Source organism: Notolepis coatsorum, assembly GCF_963971535.1.
Source record: "Notolepis coatsorum genome assembly, chromosome: 10".
Classification (NCBI taxonomy): Eukaryota; Metazoa; Chordata; class Actinopteri; order Aulopiformes; family Paralepididae; genus Notolepis; species Notolepis coatsorum.
The window spans coordinates 130,329,009-130,344,655 of record NC_140174.1 but is presented as its reverse complement, the minus strand read 5'-3'; the positions used below and the strand labels follow the sequence as shown (position 1 = coordinate 130,344,655).

The window sequence follows — 15,647 nt, the reverse complement described above, 5'->3', positions numbered from 1 at the left end:
AAAATAGTCAAGTATACAATAATTTAGGGCTGGGCGATATGGACAAAATGTGAGCTTCTTATTTTTGACGGTATTTGGTTTTTCCAGTGTAAATGACTGTGATTGACATCTTTTTTTATGTCTCTTCTTGTAATACAATTGCCATGGTGTTTTTTTTTCATTAAAAAGAGTATATTTTAATCCAAATTTGATCTCAAGATTAACTTAAAAATATATATGTATCATTTTACAAGTGTGGCTTCATCATAAATGGTATACAGTACCTCCCAGCCCTAGGACAATTGTGTATTTCCCATCACTTCAAAGTTCATGTACACGATGTTCTCTAAAACTACAGTACATTTGAAGAACTCTTCAGTGCCTTCATTTGATGATATCAATATTTTGTAAATGAAACCTTGCAACAGCTGTCATACACCCTCCAGGGCATTCATGTGCAAACTATTGTATGTAAAACGACATTGTCATCATCACTGTAACATACAAAATCACAGTGTGCTGAGAGAATTGTGAACGTGTTGAATGCTATGTCTGAATGCCTATGTCCAGGATGCATCAAGTTAGGTTATCTTCATGGTTGCCTTTCTGGCTTGTGCGTTAACAGAAGTGTATCTTGTGATCTGTGGCCCCCAGACATTATTTAATCCCATGGCCTTATGCTTACTTTGATGGTGACAAACTGCACTTGACTCACTGCTTGCACTTCTAATAAAGTTGAATTTGTAATGAGTGCATTATTAAGAGGCAATTTGTGTCCACGCGGTATTGGATCTTCCTCGTCTACTTATCTCTTTATCTCTAACATGATATTCAAAGCAGCTGTTTGATAAGGTAAAGGGTATATTAATCCTTGTCAACCATTAACTGAATAGGACCGTTATTTTAAGGCTCTTTGAAAATAATTACATTAACCGACACTATGTCACCCTATCATGTGTAATACTTCTAACCCTTTAATTCCCACACTCCTCCTTCATATGAATGTTGAATACAAATACTATGCTTGAAGGGCATAGTGGCCCTCGTTCATGAAGGCTTCCTGCATGTCTACCACCATCCAGATCCCGACATACTGTCCCGGTCCATTTCATTGGATCTCTCCGTGTGTGGTTATCATACATTGACAAAACCATGACGGCAATGGTAGTGGGAGGCTATAATCATGGAGACATGTTTTTCAATTACACCGTGTTGGCAGGCTTTCTCCAGCCAGCTTTGGTGCCTATACAGACCGGCCGTGAGACGTTTAGCTTTCTGCCTCCTCTTCTTCCCCGGTCACCTCCTCTCCCCCCGGTCACCTCCTCTCCTCCTCCGGTCACCTCCTCTCCTCCCCCGGTCACCTCCTCTCCCCTCCCCCCGGTCACCTCCCCGAGACGTCTAGCTCTCCGCCTCCTCTCCCCCCGGTCACCTCCCCGTTGGCGTCCCTCCGGCCTGTCCTCAGTCCCGGGAGCCCGGGCTGCTGGAGTGGTGGCGGATCCCTCCGGGGCTGTGGGTCGACGAGGCCCGGCCCATCATCTCCTGGCCCCACTCTCGGTGGCTGGACTCCTGCAGGCCCCTGCCTGTGGTCTCGATGGGCAGAGCGCACGAGGCGATGGCAGCTAACAGGCAACAGCAGCAGTAGACCGAGAGAGTCAGGTACACGGAAGACTCCAACATCACCTGGTGGTGAGGAGAAGTAAGGGTGAGTACTGGTGTGTGTAGCACGGTGTCTCGTGAGGAGAAGTAGGGGTGAGTACTGGTGTGTGTAGTACGGTGTCTCGTGAGGAGAAGTAGGGGTGAGTACTGGTGTGTGTAGCACGGTGTCTAGTGAGGAGAAGTAGGGGTGAGTACTGGTGTGTGTAGCACGGTGTCTAGTGAGGAGAAGTAGGGGTGAGTACTGGTGTGTGTAGCACGGTGTCTAGTGAGGAGAAGTAGGGGTGAGTACTGGTGTGTGTAGCACGGTGTCTAGTGAGGAGAAGTAGGGGTGAGTACTGGTGTGTGTAGCACGGTGTCTAGTGAGGAGAAGTAGGGGTGAGTACTGGTGTGTGTAGCACGGTGTCTAGTGAGGAGAAGTAGGGGTGAGTACTGGTGTGTGTAGCACGGTGTCTCGTGAGGAGAAGTAGGGGTGAGTACTGGTGTGTGTAGTACGGTGTCTCGTGAGGCGCGGGTAGATAGATAGATAGATAGATAGATAGAGATCTTTATTGATAATGAAACATATATACAAGTATACACATAAGGCCCACCATTATCAAAAGGATAAAAACACAATAAAGCTTACAGCTTATTTCCATTGCGGTCCTTCAGATTTCTGTGAGTAAAATGTACTGGTGAGTGTATGCCTGGATGTGTGTAGGTGTATGAGAGTATGAGTGCGTGATACAACATGCACTTGTCAGAGCCTGTGGGTGAAGCGAGGGTGTGCCCACCACGCAGGGGGGAGGAAAACATAGGGAGATAAAATACAGCAAAAAAATATATCAAATACAATAAAAAACTATTTATACAAATAAAAAAGATACCCCTAAAAACCTATTAAAATACCTTATCCATGGGCACCCAAGTGGCGACCCATGTAACACGCTGCGTCGCGAAGCGGCCGACCCGGGTTCGATTCCCGGATCCGGCGTCCTTTGCCGAATGTCTTCCCCCCGCTCTGTCTCCCGTTCTTCCTCTCTCTCTCTCTCTACCGGACTGCCCGGTAGAACAAACAAATAAAAATCTACCAAAAACATCATAATTTCTTTTTTATAAAAATACCTTATCCATAAATAAAAACAACTAAGATAAATAAAATATAATTAAACCCATGTTCTGCTTCTCCTGATCCAGCTCTTTACTTTGCCTTTAAAAGTGGAATAGGGACTTATTAATTTAATGTCTGCTGGAAGCCTATTCCAATCTACGGTACTGTGGGTGAGATGGATGCTCGGTCGTCTTACTTGTGCAACAAAAGGTGTAATGAAGGCACCGACTCTGGCCATTCCACTGCTCGCTCCCAGACCCAGCGCTCTGGTTGCTGTCGGGTACACCTGCAGAGAGTTGTTTCAGAGAACAGTGAAGATGAGGTGTTACTTGGAATTGCTATTTGATTTTTCCTCAAAGAACTGAGATAACGTGCCATTTGGCTTTTGAGAGGCTCCAGAAAACCCAGAGTATCACTGCCGTGCTCTACCCATAGAGTATCACTGCCATGCTCTACCCATAGAGTATCACTGCCATGCTCTACCCATAGAGTATCACTGCCATGCTCTACCCATAGAGTATCACTGCCGTGCTCTACCCATAGAGTATCACTGCCGTGCTCTACCCATAGAGTATCACTGCCGTGCTCTACCCATAGAGTATCACTGCCATGCTCTACCCATAGAGTATCACTGCCATGCTCTACCCATAGAGTATCACTGCCGTGCTCTACCCATAGAGTATCACTGCCGTGCTCTACCCATAGAGTATCACTGCCGTGCTCTACCCATAGAGTATCACTGCCATGCTCTACCCATAGAGTATCACTGCCATGCTCTACCCATAGAGTATCACTGCCATGCTCTACCCATAGAGTATCACTGCCGTGCTCTACCCATAGAGTACCACTGCCGTGCTCTACCCATAGAGTATCACTGCCGTGCTCTACCCATAGAGTATCACTGCCATGCTCTACCCATAGAGTATCACTGCCGTGCTCTACCCATAGAGAATCACTGCCGTGCTCTACCCATAGAGTATCACTGCCATGCTCTACCCATAGAGTATCACTGCCGTGCTCTACCCATAGAGTATCACTGCCATGCTCTACCCATAGAGTATCACTGCCATGCTCTACCCATAGAGTATCACTGCCATGCTCTACCCATAGAGTATCACTGCCATGCTCTACCCATAGAGTATCACTGCCATGCTCTACCCATAGAGTATCACTGCCGTGCTCTACCCATAGAGTATCACTGCCATGCTCTACCCATAGAGTTACACGACGGGACTCGACCATAAACTCACCAGAGATTCAAAGGAAAGCAGATTTCAGAATCTTTTTTTTTTTTATCTACTTTTTTCTCTTCCTATTTTTCTGTATTTTTCTCCCACCCCAATTTAGTCGTTATGCCAATTCCCCCTCCCCTTCCTGGTCGTTGCGCGCATTTGCCCCCCACTTGCCGGTCTAGGGAGCCCTGAAGTCTATCACATGCTTCCTCCGATACATAGGAGAAAGCCGGATTCGATCCCACTGTCTCTGCTGTGGTAGACAGACGCTTAGTCCACTGCGCTACCCGGCCGCCCAGATTTCAGAATCTTGAATCTGGTGACATTACCTCTGGCGTGTAGACATAAGCGGCCTGGAATCCTCCTGCGATGAACGCCCTGGCAACGAATATCAACACCGTCATGGACGTCCTGTAGCAGAGAAACCACACCAGGAATATCGTTTGGCGAAACATAAAATAGCAGCTACTCGATTCCACCGGTAATTCTGTTAGGTTTGACCTGAGAAGGAGCATAGTGGATGTCTGAAGGACTACCTTACCTCCCGACACAACCGTAAAGTGGGATGATACAGAGGGAGAAGATGAAGAAGCAGAGAGCCATGGTCTTTCTCCTTCCCAGACGGTCAATGGCCCACAGAGTCACCAGCAGTCCTATGCAACATGAGCTTATTAATCAGAGTGACAGGTGTCCTCTATTGTTGGCTGTATCACATGGCTCATCACAGCAGTGTTGTAGTCGAGTCACTAAATCTCGAGTCCGAGTCGAGTCTCGAGTCCCCAGTGTTCGAGTCCGAGTCCAAGTCTGAGTCACCAAAGAAGAGCCCGAGTCAGAGTCCAAGTCCAAGTCATCAAGGTTGAGTCCACTCCACTCTGGCAGTCAAAAAGATGACATACAAATAAAAAAAGGTCTACATTAAACATAAATGACACAGCGGTCACCATTTCAAAGAGAGTTTATTTACTTTGTGACACAATAGCCAAACAAATGCACTCGCAATGATTAGGGTCTATTACACTTTAAATAATAAATGTGTAAAACAAGTCCGAGTCCTCGTCTGCACCTTCCGAGTCCGAATGTAGTCAATGCCTGAGTCCAAGTCCAAGTCCGAATCATCAGTGCTCAAGTCCAAGTCGAGTCACGAGTCCTGAAAATCAGTCCAGGACTCGGACTCGAGGCAGAGTCCCCACTCGAGTGCTACAACACTGCATCACAGGTATAAATGATGTATTCAGTGGCCATCATTGTTAAAAATACATTTGTTGACACGTGGATACAGCAAGAAAGACACATTGGATCAAAACAATACAGATAGTTAAAAAGAGAGATTCGCACACCAGCTAGCTCCCGTTTTAATCCTCCTGCACTGATGTTTCGAGCACAAGCCGCCTCTTCCTCAGCCTTGACACACCATGTATTTAGAATAATTCTTTGACATACATAAATTCAGGTGTACCTGGGAATTCAGACAAGGTTGTCCACAGGAGGTCCTTATAGTCGTCGGGATTGAGGTATTTACACTCCAAACTGCATGAGGCCTTCCTTTTATTCCCTTTGGATGCTAGAGGGAGATACCGTACAATATCACACAACAATGATGAAAACGACAATCATATAGTTACTGCTGTGCAAACTTGTGATATGCTGTATAAAGTTTCTTTGTGGCGTTTAAACTCAAATAACCATGAACCTCTGTGGATAAAGGGGGAAAAACATAGAAAATGTATTCATGCAATTATTCATCATGGAAGCATGGCATGTTTCATAAAAACTATTAAAGTAATTCATGTCATTTAATTTAATCTTATGTTTAACCTCTTCCCCCTGTGCGGTCCGTCGGCGGACCGCAAATGACATCTGGTCATAAATCAATATTTTCTAACTGTTCTATAAAAGTAGAGATTTTTATTTCAAACGTATTCAGGTATAAACATAACCATGTAACAACAGCATTTAGAATGTATATTATCATCAATACGTTAGTTTAGGAATAGGTTAAAGTGTGTATTAGATAGATTTTCCTCTTCGAAATGTCTGTATAATCCGCCAGAGGCGATCATTTTGTAAAACCTTGAATCATGGGAATTGTAGTTTTTTTGCGGGCATTTTGTAGCGGAGATCCAGAGCTATGGATCTGCGTTGGAATTTTTCAAAACTACACTTCCTGTAAAGTTCTATGGGGTTCAAGGTTCAGAGTTCTGTATGAATTATTCCAATAACTCTTATTATTCGGGATAATTCTACCACAAAAGGTAAAGTTTTTGACAAATATTGAAACGCAGTTAGTTTCTCTTCCCTATTGTTAGCATGCAGCAACAATTAGATCTGAATTTAATTTCAAAACGGTTGCACTGTGGTGAAAATAAAAAAGTACAGTAGATTACAGTAGATTTCATTATCTGTTCTTATGCACGCCTGGTGATACTAAATCCAAATTGAACTCGGGCATTTGAAAGATAATATATGTATATATATATAAATGTGCAAATTGGCTATAATAAGGTAATTTATAAGCCTGCTATTCTATATTCTATAATAATATTTCAAATTGCATTGGTCCGGATGGGAGAATTCAGTACTGTATCTACAGAACCTTCTGTTTAATCATCTTCCCTTTATTAATTTCCTTAGATTTTTGTACACATGATCCCAAGAAGGTACTGAATGAGATCAGTGGCAGTTTTTAATGTTTGGTCATTATTATCATGGTGTTATTCACTGTCAAAGATGCAAAGAAAAATCACAATTCATATTCTCCTTTGTTTCATCACAATTTAAGCAAGCCTAGTATTGGACACAATATATCTGACACTGGGAATACATTCACTGAGGTCCATAGATGTCCCTAGATACTAAGAATATGCAAATGGACCTTGTAGAAGTGGAGCAATATTCCATTTACTTACTGTAGGTATGTATTTTAGGCAGATTTTCAGAAAATAGGTTCCAGGTGGAAGAGGTTCATTAAGATTGGTTACCTTTCCAATTGAAATAAAGCACTTCGTGTATTGTTAAAAGGGAACCCAGATTAATAATTCCAATGTGTTATTTCCATGGTCTAGGAAAGTAAGTAAGACTCAAACCTGTGATGTCAGCAGGTATAAAGTCTGGAGCTGCTCATTGACAATGAATGGGAGACTGATTTTGTGGACTCAAAGAACATTTATCTTTTGCATATCCAAATGAGCTTTATTCTATAGTAGCATTCTCAATTCTGAAACAGAAAATGTACCCATGAACTCAGAACATTCCTGAGTGCTCTCAGTGTTACCTTTACCACCTTTCCCAATTCATTGTCTATGGGGCAGCTTCAGACATTATTTGATGACATCATAGGTTTGGGTTTTAGCACTGTAGTTTTGGGATTTTGGAGAGAGTTCATGTTCACTAATATTTTTTGGACTGTCCTAGACCAGAAGAATAACATGTATGAATTGTGAAATTGGGTGTAGTTCCCCTTTAGGTGAGTCAAACCTTGCCTGCAAAAGATTCTCTTTTGTTTAGATTCTAACAGACTAAAAGTTATTGTCCTTGAGACATGACATTTACATTTTGTCATTTAGCTGATGCTTTTATCCAAAGCGACATACAAGTTCTGTACAACAAGTCAGCAGGAAGGGTACGACTCTGGCAGCTAAGGGTCAGTTAAGATTGTTCGTCAAACAGTGTTGAACTTGAGTGCTTCGGTCTTGAGTGCTAAACGTAGTAGTAAAGACATATTAGCATAGTGTGTGTCATAATATAGGCAAGGTAGATTGCTCACCTCCACACGCGCCCCCTTCCTGGAACAACTCTGTGGTGAGCAGCACCAGCCCGTAGTATGAGAAGGCGTTAGAGAACCTGCAGAGACAGACAGCACCACACTAGCTCTCTGAAATCCCACACAGAAGTCTAATGTAACACTGTATAGGTGCACGGGGGAGGTAACGGTACATAGCTGACGGGCGATGTGATAGCATGCATTTTTCATATGAATAAAATAAATGATAATAAAGATTTGCACTCATTTACCAAATAAACCAGAGCAGCACCGTGGTCCATCGAAATTGGTCCGAAAATAAATCTTGAAACTTCCCACGGTCCTCCTAGTTCAGAAACAGACATTAATAAATCTTGAATCTTCCCACGGTCCTCCTAATTCAGAAACAGACAGTCATGCAGGGAAATATAACATGTAGTCAAGAAATATATATTATAGCCGGGACTCTGCATGAATTATGTCCAGGACATGCTTTAGGGACAAGGTTGTACCTGTCTGGCAGCAATGAGTTTTCCCAAGGGCATGGGTGCTCCGTTCTCCGTGGCAATACGCTTCAAGGTGGCCAGAGCCTTTTCTTGGTTCCCCGTCAGTACGTCATATCGAGCACTTTCTGGTAGCCACTGTTTACATCGCAAAGACACCGCCACAAACATAATGATAGATATCAATTGTTGGGCCTGTCTCAAGCCCCGCCCTCTTTTTTTTTTTTTATCCTCTTTTTCTCCGCCTGATTTTCTATGATTTTCCTCCCATCCCAATTTAGTCGTTATGCCAATTCCCCCCCTCCCCTACCTGGTCGTTGTGCGCATGTTCCCCCTACTGGTCAGTACAAGGGAACCCTGAAGTCCACCACATGCTTCCTCCGACACATGCGGAGACAGCCAGCGGCTCTCTTTTCACCTGGCAGCGAGGACTCTCATTGGTGAAGTGTAACGCGTGGTGCCCAGACCTGACCTGTAGGTGTCACTGTCCACAACGCCAGATTACCACCCACGACTTCCCTCCCGCTAACTCAGCCAAACGAGTTAGTATGACGATCGGCCCAAGCCGCAGGCAATGCTGACTCCGGGAGTCGAGACCGCAGCCTCTTGCATTGGTGACGAGCGCAATCTCCGCTACGCCACCCGACCGCGTCTTCCGACCTCTTTTCTTGATCAGTGATGGGAGGATCAACAAAAGAGGACTGTGTTTGAGATAGGTCAATTCCATGGTATTAATCCCTGCTGATAATCTCATACTCACGAAACTAAAGATGGCAAAGATGAAGAGAGGGATGTTGGAAAGAGCGAGCAGCCAGCGCCATCCCAGGGTGGGCATCACTAAGATCGCCAACAGCACCTCGAACACAGTGCCCAGTGCCCAGAATATCTGGGAGAACACAGCAATACATTTTGTGAAAAACTTGGATGGATAATGGATTTTGAGCCCCTGCCCTTTTGCCCTTAATTTTAAGTTCGGTTTGACCTTTCATTATTTTCTATTGAAATTCTATCTCATATAAAGAGGGAAATGTATAGTAGTATCCACAAAGAAACACACCTTATCGATTTAAAAAGTACTCCGCTCTCCAAGCCCACGTGGGCAGAGTTGAGGTGTGTGGAGAGCGTGGCCTCGCTATGAGGGAGATAAAAGAGCGTTAGGGCTGTTCGCTCTTGGACCGGCTCCAGCCCCTATGGTGAAACACACCTACACTTTTCCTTTAAGAAGCCCTGCGCCAGTTTAGCTCTTGGCCACGGACAGGTAATGACCTATCCGGGGGGGGGGGGTTTAGCCTGTCCGCGGTGTGTCTGTGCACGGCTCTGCATGCAGGAGATGAGGGGCCGCGGTGTGGCTGGAGAGAGATGACTAATGTTAGGTGACTGTGAACGGTTGTCCATATACCTCTATTAGCAGGATGCATGTGGCTCTGGACCTCATAGGCAGGAATTCAGCATACAGTGTCACCCTTACAAAGAGACACACAGCTCACTGTTAAAGACATCATTCCAATCATCCCAATGGTATTATAATGAACCCTTTTCACTGCCGCACTACCAAACGGTTAACCCTTTCACTGCGACAATACACAGAAGGTTAATCCTTTCACTGCCACACGACAGCGGGTTAACCCTTTCACTGCCACACTACAGAAGGTTAACCCTTTACTATCACACTACATTAACCGTCTGTAGTGTGATAGTAAAGGGTTAACCTTCTGTGGTGTGGCAGTTAAAGGGTTAAGGGGAGAGATGGAGGTGCACGTACGACTGCGGGGCTCCTCCTATGCCAAAGCCCACCAGCGCGCGGAGGACGAGGATCCAGCCGTAGATGGGTGCAAAGGCACTCATCAGGCCGTAAAACATGGTCCACATGACGCTTATCTTCAGACCCTGTGTGCACAGTCAAAATGACAGTAAGCTGCTAAAAATACATTACTGTGATATCTCATGTTAGTGTAGCGTGTTTTTTTTTATCTTCGGTACACACTACACACAAATGTGAATGAATCCCCATGAGAATAGTCAATCATCGATATTGCCTGACCCCTGACTCATAGTGATGTCACTCGTTTATTTCATTTTTGAAAATGTATCTGCAAAAACCATACTTCTAATACCTAGACATGTTTACTATTCATGAACTCATACTGATGTATGCTGTAAAAAATACTTTATAGTTTATATATATAAACATGTAGGCTCCATTTCATACAAAGTTAAATAATGCTGTAAGAATGTAATTCCTCAGTTTCAACGTAATCGTCTGAAATATTATCCCAGAGGCGCAGGATACATAGAATACAGACAGCATGCTTTATGGTCCGCTAGTAACTCTAGTTACTCTGTGAGACGGAATCAATTGGTAGAACTCACTGTTTTTCTCCCATACTTGTCAGATATGTTTCCCCATAGTGAGGAGCTGAGCATCATCCCAATAAACACCGCCTGAAATCAAAGAAAAGAGAACAACTGTCTGATACTGCTCATGAAAATAAACACAGAAAAAAGAGGGCTGACAATATCGTACATATGATAATACCGGACTACACTAGAGAAACACTGTTGCTGACGATAAAAAACTGTATTGCACATTGCATTCTACACACTGCTAAAATGTAACTGTACATAGCCATTTTGTTATTCAAATTTCATAGTATAGAATCTACATCCTGGTCTGCAATGCACACTTTTTTAGAACTGTATATAGTCATCTTTATTTTAGTCATCTTATTTTATTCTATGCTAAATGTATTGTATTGCACTGCACACTTTTTAGAACTGTATAGTCATCTTTATTTTAGTCATCTTCTTTTATTCTATGCTAAATGTATTGTATTGCACTGCACACTTTTTAGAACTGTATATAGTCATCTTTATTTTAGTCATCTTCTTTTATTCTATGCTAAAATTATTGTTTTATTATTATTGGAAGCTGCTATAGTCGAGGGACCACAATAAATAGATGTTCACTCTTCTTGCTCTAAAGTACTGAAATAAGTGACAATAAAGGAATCTGAATCTGAATCATCGCACATACTGTATATGTAAAAGCCGTGACCAGTCTTGTACCTCAGTCTTTGGTTTGAGAGTTATTGAGTATGATCTGTGCCAGGCCCATTTTTTTTCCTTTCATTTCAACGTCAACAGAACAATTGTGTATAGCACTACAAACATTATTAAGACTTTTATGACATAATAATGTTGACGACGAGTTGCCATTACCGAGGTAAGCAGCGCCACCTGCAGGCTGGGCAATCTCCACTCACAGTGGAGCTGGGGGGCCAAGATACTGAGGATCATCATCTCCATGGCATCAGCCATCTGAGCAAACCATCATCAGAGTGGAGGACCCAGAGGACACAAGGAATTAGTGTTACGTAACATAAGGCAACTAAAGAACTGAAATGCTGCCAAGAGTGAAATGATTTAAAGGGAAAAAGAAAGATTAAAAGAAAATGTTTTATGCATAATCATAGATGATTTAAGATCAAATAAATACATGTATGCATAATCATAGATGATTTAAGATCAAATAAATACACGTACGCATAATCATAGATGATTTAAGATCAAAATTATGTATGCATAGTCATAGTTGATTTAAGATCAAATAAATAAATGTATGTATAATCATAGATGATTTATGATCAAATAAATACATGTATGCATGGACACAGATGACGTCAGATAGAATAAATGTATAGTATACAAACATAGGAAGTATTTACACCAGTGTCTGGATTCAGTTCTTTATTTACATTGGATTTCAATCCAACAGCCAGAAAAGGATTTCCTGGATGTGCAAATAATATTAAAACTACGGTAAGAAAAATAATAATGTAATGTAGGAAGGAAGGAAGTACACATGCTCCATTGCACCCACAGACATAACTAATAGAAGGTGACCGCTCTCACCCACGCCAGGCCAGTGAGAATGGAGAGTTTCCATTGGAACGTCCCAAAGCCAATGGCCTCTACAGCATCCTCCACCATGAAGGTATCTGTGGGGATGGGAAAAAATGTAAATCTCTTGAAAGCCACATTCAAGAATTATTTTTTTGTGATCCACTTTTTCTCCTCCTTTTTTTCTATTTTTCTCCCATCCCAATTTAGCCGTGCCAATTCTCCCCTCCCCTGTCTTGATTGTTGCTCGCATGTGCCCCCCACTGGTCGGTTGTAGGGAGGATAGAAGCCTTGCATCACGTGTCCCCTCCGATACACGAGGAGGCAGCCTGTCACATCTTTTCACCTGCCAGCGCGGACTCTCGTTGGCGAGGTGTAACGTGTGGGAGGCTCACACTACCCCCGCCATTTCCTGTCTCTGCTGTGCAGGCGTCCCCCAACCGACCTGTAGGAGTCGCTGTCCACAACGTCCAGATTACCACCCATCGACTTCCACCCGCTAACTCTGCCAATTGAGTCAGTATGACGGCCGGCCCAAGCCGGACGCAACGCTGACAGCCGGATTCGATACCGGTGTCTCTTGCGTTGGTGACGAGCGCAATGTCCGCTGCGCCACCCAGCCGCCTTCAAGATATTCTTTGATTAGAAATGTTTTAAATCCCCCGGGCTAATTTCTTCCGCTATATGCAAATTCGTGACTTTGTACGCAACAGATATCCTAAATTTCCCAACATGCCTGAAAAAACTACTTTAGATGAATTTCTAGATGTTAATGTATATAGAAGGGGAGCGATTGGAGTATTGTATGATATATTGTCGACCCTACATTCCCCCTCTCTCACTATTATCAAATCACATTGGGAGGATGATCTGTCTGTAGAATTTTCGGATGAACAATGGCAATCTATTCTCCGGAATGTTCACTCTTCCTCAATGTGTGCCAGACATGGGCTCCTATACAGTTTAAGGTGCTACACCGTCTACATTTCTCAAAGGAGAAGTTGGCTAAGTTTTATCCAGGGACAGATCCTCTGTGCAATAGGTGCAAGATGATGACGGGTTCTCTCGTTCATACATTCTGGACGTGTCCAAATTTATATAACTATTGGACATCTATATTTGATACTTTTTCTGCAATATTTGGAACCAAAATTGACCCTTCACCTATAATCGCAATCTTTGGAGTGGCACCAGAGGATATACCTATTCACATAAAACACTTGAAAATCATTGCTTTTTCTACCCTAATTGCTCGGCGTTTAATACTTATGATGTGGAAGCAGGAGGCCTCTCCCACACGTGTCCAATGGACCAGAGATGTAATGGGGTTCCTGCAATTGGAAAAGATGAGATGCACCTTAGGAGGCTCTACGGATAGATTCTATAAGACATGGCAACCTTTTTTGACGTATATAGAGAATGAAAGGTTGGGTACACTTCCATAGTTGACTCTATGAGACTATGTTGGGACCTCGGAGCAAGTTGAAGATGTGAATGTGTTTTTGTTTTGTTATGTTTGCATTTGACTTATTTCTGTAGTTGAATCTGGGAGGGGGGGTGGGCTGGTGGGAGGGAACTGGTGGGGGGATGGGCTGGTGGGAGGGAGTGGGGGTGGGGGGAACCAAAATGGATGATTCTATATTTTGACACTGACCATATCCTGCTGTATGTATCCATGCTGGTTGAAAATGAAAATAAAATTATAAAAAAAAAAAAAATGTTTTACATCATGGAGTCATTTGGGGTGTATAGACTTAAGTTTGGAAATCCCAAAAAGTATCTCGAGGGGGGACTGTGTCCCGGCATGCCGTACCATCAGTTGGATTGGCAAACTCCCGTGGAACTGGTGCCCCTTCTGTAAGTGCCACAGACTCCAGATCAGTCTGCCTGCAATCGACCTGGACCTCCCTCTCGTGTCCCTCGGCGTCATCCCCGGACCGTGTGCTCTCACCTGTGCGACGGAACTTAACGACGCTGCAAGAAAGGAGCCCAGGAGGATTTCAATGTCTACAATCTGCAGGCCCCTGACCAGGCTGTTGCCAGAGGGTTCATCCCATGGCAAAGCTGGGTATCAGAGGATGTTGCCTTGGTGACACGAGCTTTTTCTGTCTGTGCTATTTGTTTTGTGAACCTGTGGAAATATCCTTCTGAAGGCGAATGGTGTCAGGCTGACTGACAGCTCTGCACACTGCTGTTCACAACTTGGTGAACTCGGAATGCTAATACCTATAAATACATGCATGTTTTCTATAAATGGAGCATATAATCTCTCCCCATTCTTAGATAATAGATTGCTTATTGAAGATGGAGCACTGTAGAGAGTTCTCAGAGGCTGTCAGTGATGCCTTAATCACTGTAATTACAGAAAGTAGCCTACTTGCCACGGGCAGAAAGAATACAGCAAGTCACCCACGCAGATGCCTTGAAATGCCTGGCTTATTAGCCCTATATTCCTTCAGTTTCCAGTTATATGCTGGTCATACATAATAGAATATACAGATTCCCAGGAATATTTTAACAATGGCGCCATTGTGGAGGCAGGAAAGTATACATATTATAGGATGTACGTAATATTTTGGAACAATATTCATAATCATACCCAGGTTAGACGTGAAAAGGACAGCCTTTTGCTAAATTGGCTGAAGTGCACATCGTTCTAAATGAATCACGTTTGGTTAGACTAGAATTTTTTTTTGGTTAGACTAGAAGTCTTTATTTGTCATGCAGTTTTTAACACACACACGCGAGATGGGCGACCCACAGGAACACACACACACTACACACACATGCACTGAGTCGCCGATGAAATGATAGATAGAGGGTGGATCAAAGTAGCCAACACAAGTCAGAGTAAGAAGATAAACTTGAGCTTAGCCATCAAGGTAAGCAAAGAAAACCCACCTCAGTCACCTCCCCTCCGAAGCATTGTTTAGATATGCTGTAAACAAATTGCGACGTCAGTGCCTCCTCAACACGTCATCATGCTGCTGTTTAAAACAAGATCCTCTCCAGCTCATGCAAATGGGATGAATGATACATTTTATCACACAGGCCTTCTGCTCCATAAGAAACGATAAGCTACTCTGCCAAATAAATTATGCTAATCAAACGACCACAATACGAAGAAGCTGTGTGTCCATGGGCGACGTGTTGTTTTCGGCGAGAATACATAAACCAACGAACGGGAATTTATTTGTAAAGCATATACGTTACTCACGGGAGTTGTCTCAATTGGAACAAATCATCGTCCATTTTGGTGTGTATTGATAGCCACTCTGTTTTGCCTCATTGTCATTACATTATTTCAACGAACAGAGATTTCAGCACCACGGCCAGCGACCAGTTCTGGTTCTCAGCGGACAGCCAATGGGATGCTTCCCTCGTCGCGTCACAGCATGGAGAAAGTGGATAGGAGGATCTGTGGCTGTTTGATTGATTGATTGATTGATTGATTGATTGATTGATTGATTGATTGATTGATTGAAAATTGTATTAACAGATTGCAGAATGGGTACAATACAGTACAGCTCAATACACAAAATTGTTAA

At 43.3% G+C, this 15,647-nt stretch overlaps 1 protein-coding gene across 1 annotated transcript; it reads right to left on the bottom strand.

Annotated features, from left to right (window-relative positions):
• Positions 1-1,437: 1,437 nt before the first annotated feature.
• On the bottom strand, positions 1,438-15,351 carry svopa (SV2 related protein a; the record flags this gene model as incomplete). Its single annotated transcript, XM_084322517.1, has 16 exons — positions 1,438-1,659; positions 2,922-3,011; positions 4,287-4,368; positions 4,499-4,610; positions 5,414-5,518; positions 7,721-7,797; positions 7,969-8,042; positions 8,209-8,337; positions 8,960-9,085; positions 9,599-9,662; positions 9,962-10,086; positions 10,570-10,641; positions 11,419-11,517; positions 12,112-12,197; positions 13,913-14,073; positions 15,317-15,351. 16 exons carry the CDS (start codon positions 15,349-15,351, stop codon positions 1,438-1,440), a joined length of 1,659 nt encoding a protein of 552 aa, XP_084178643.1.
• Between the last annotated feature and the right edge of the window lie 296 nt (positions 15,352-15,647).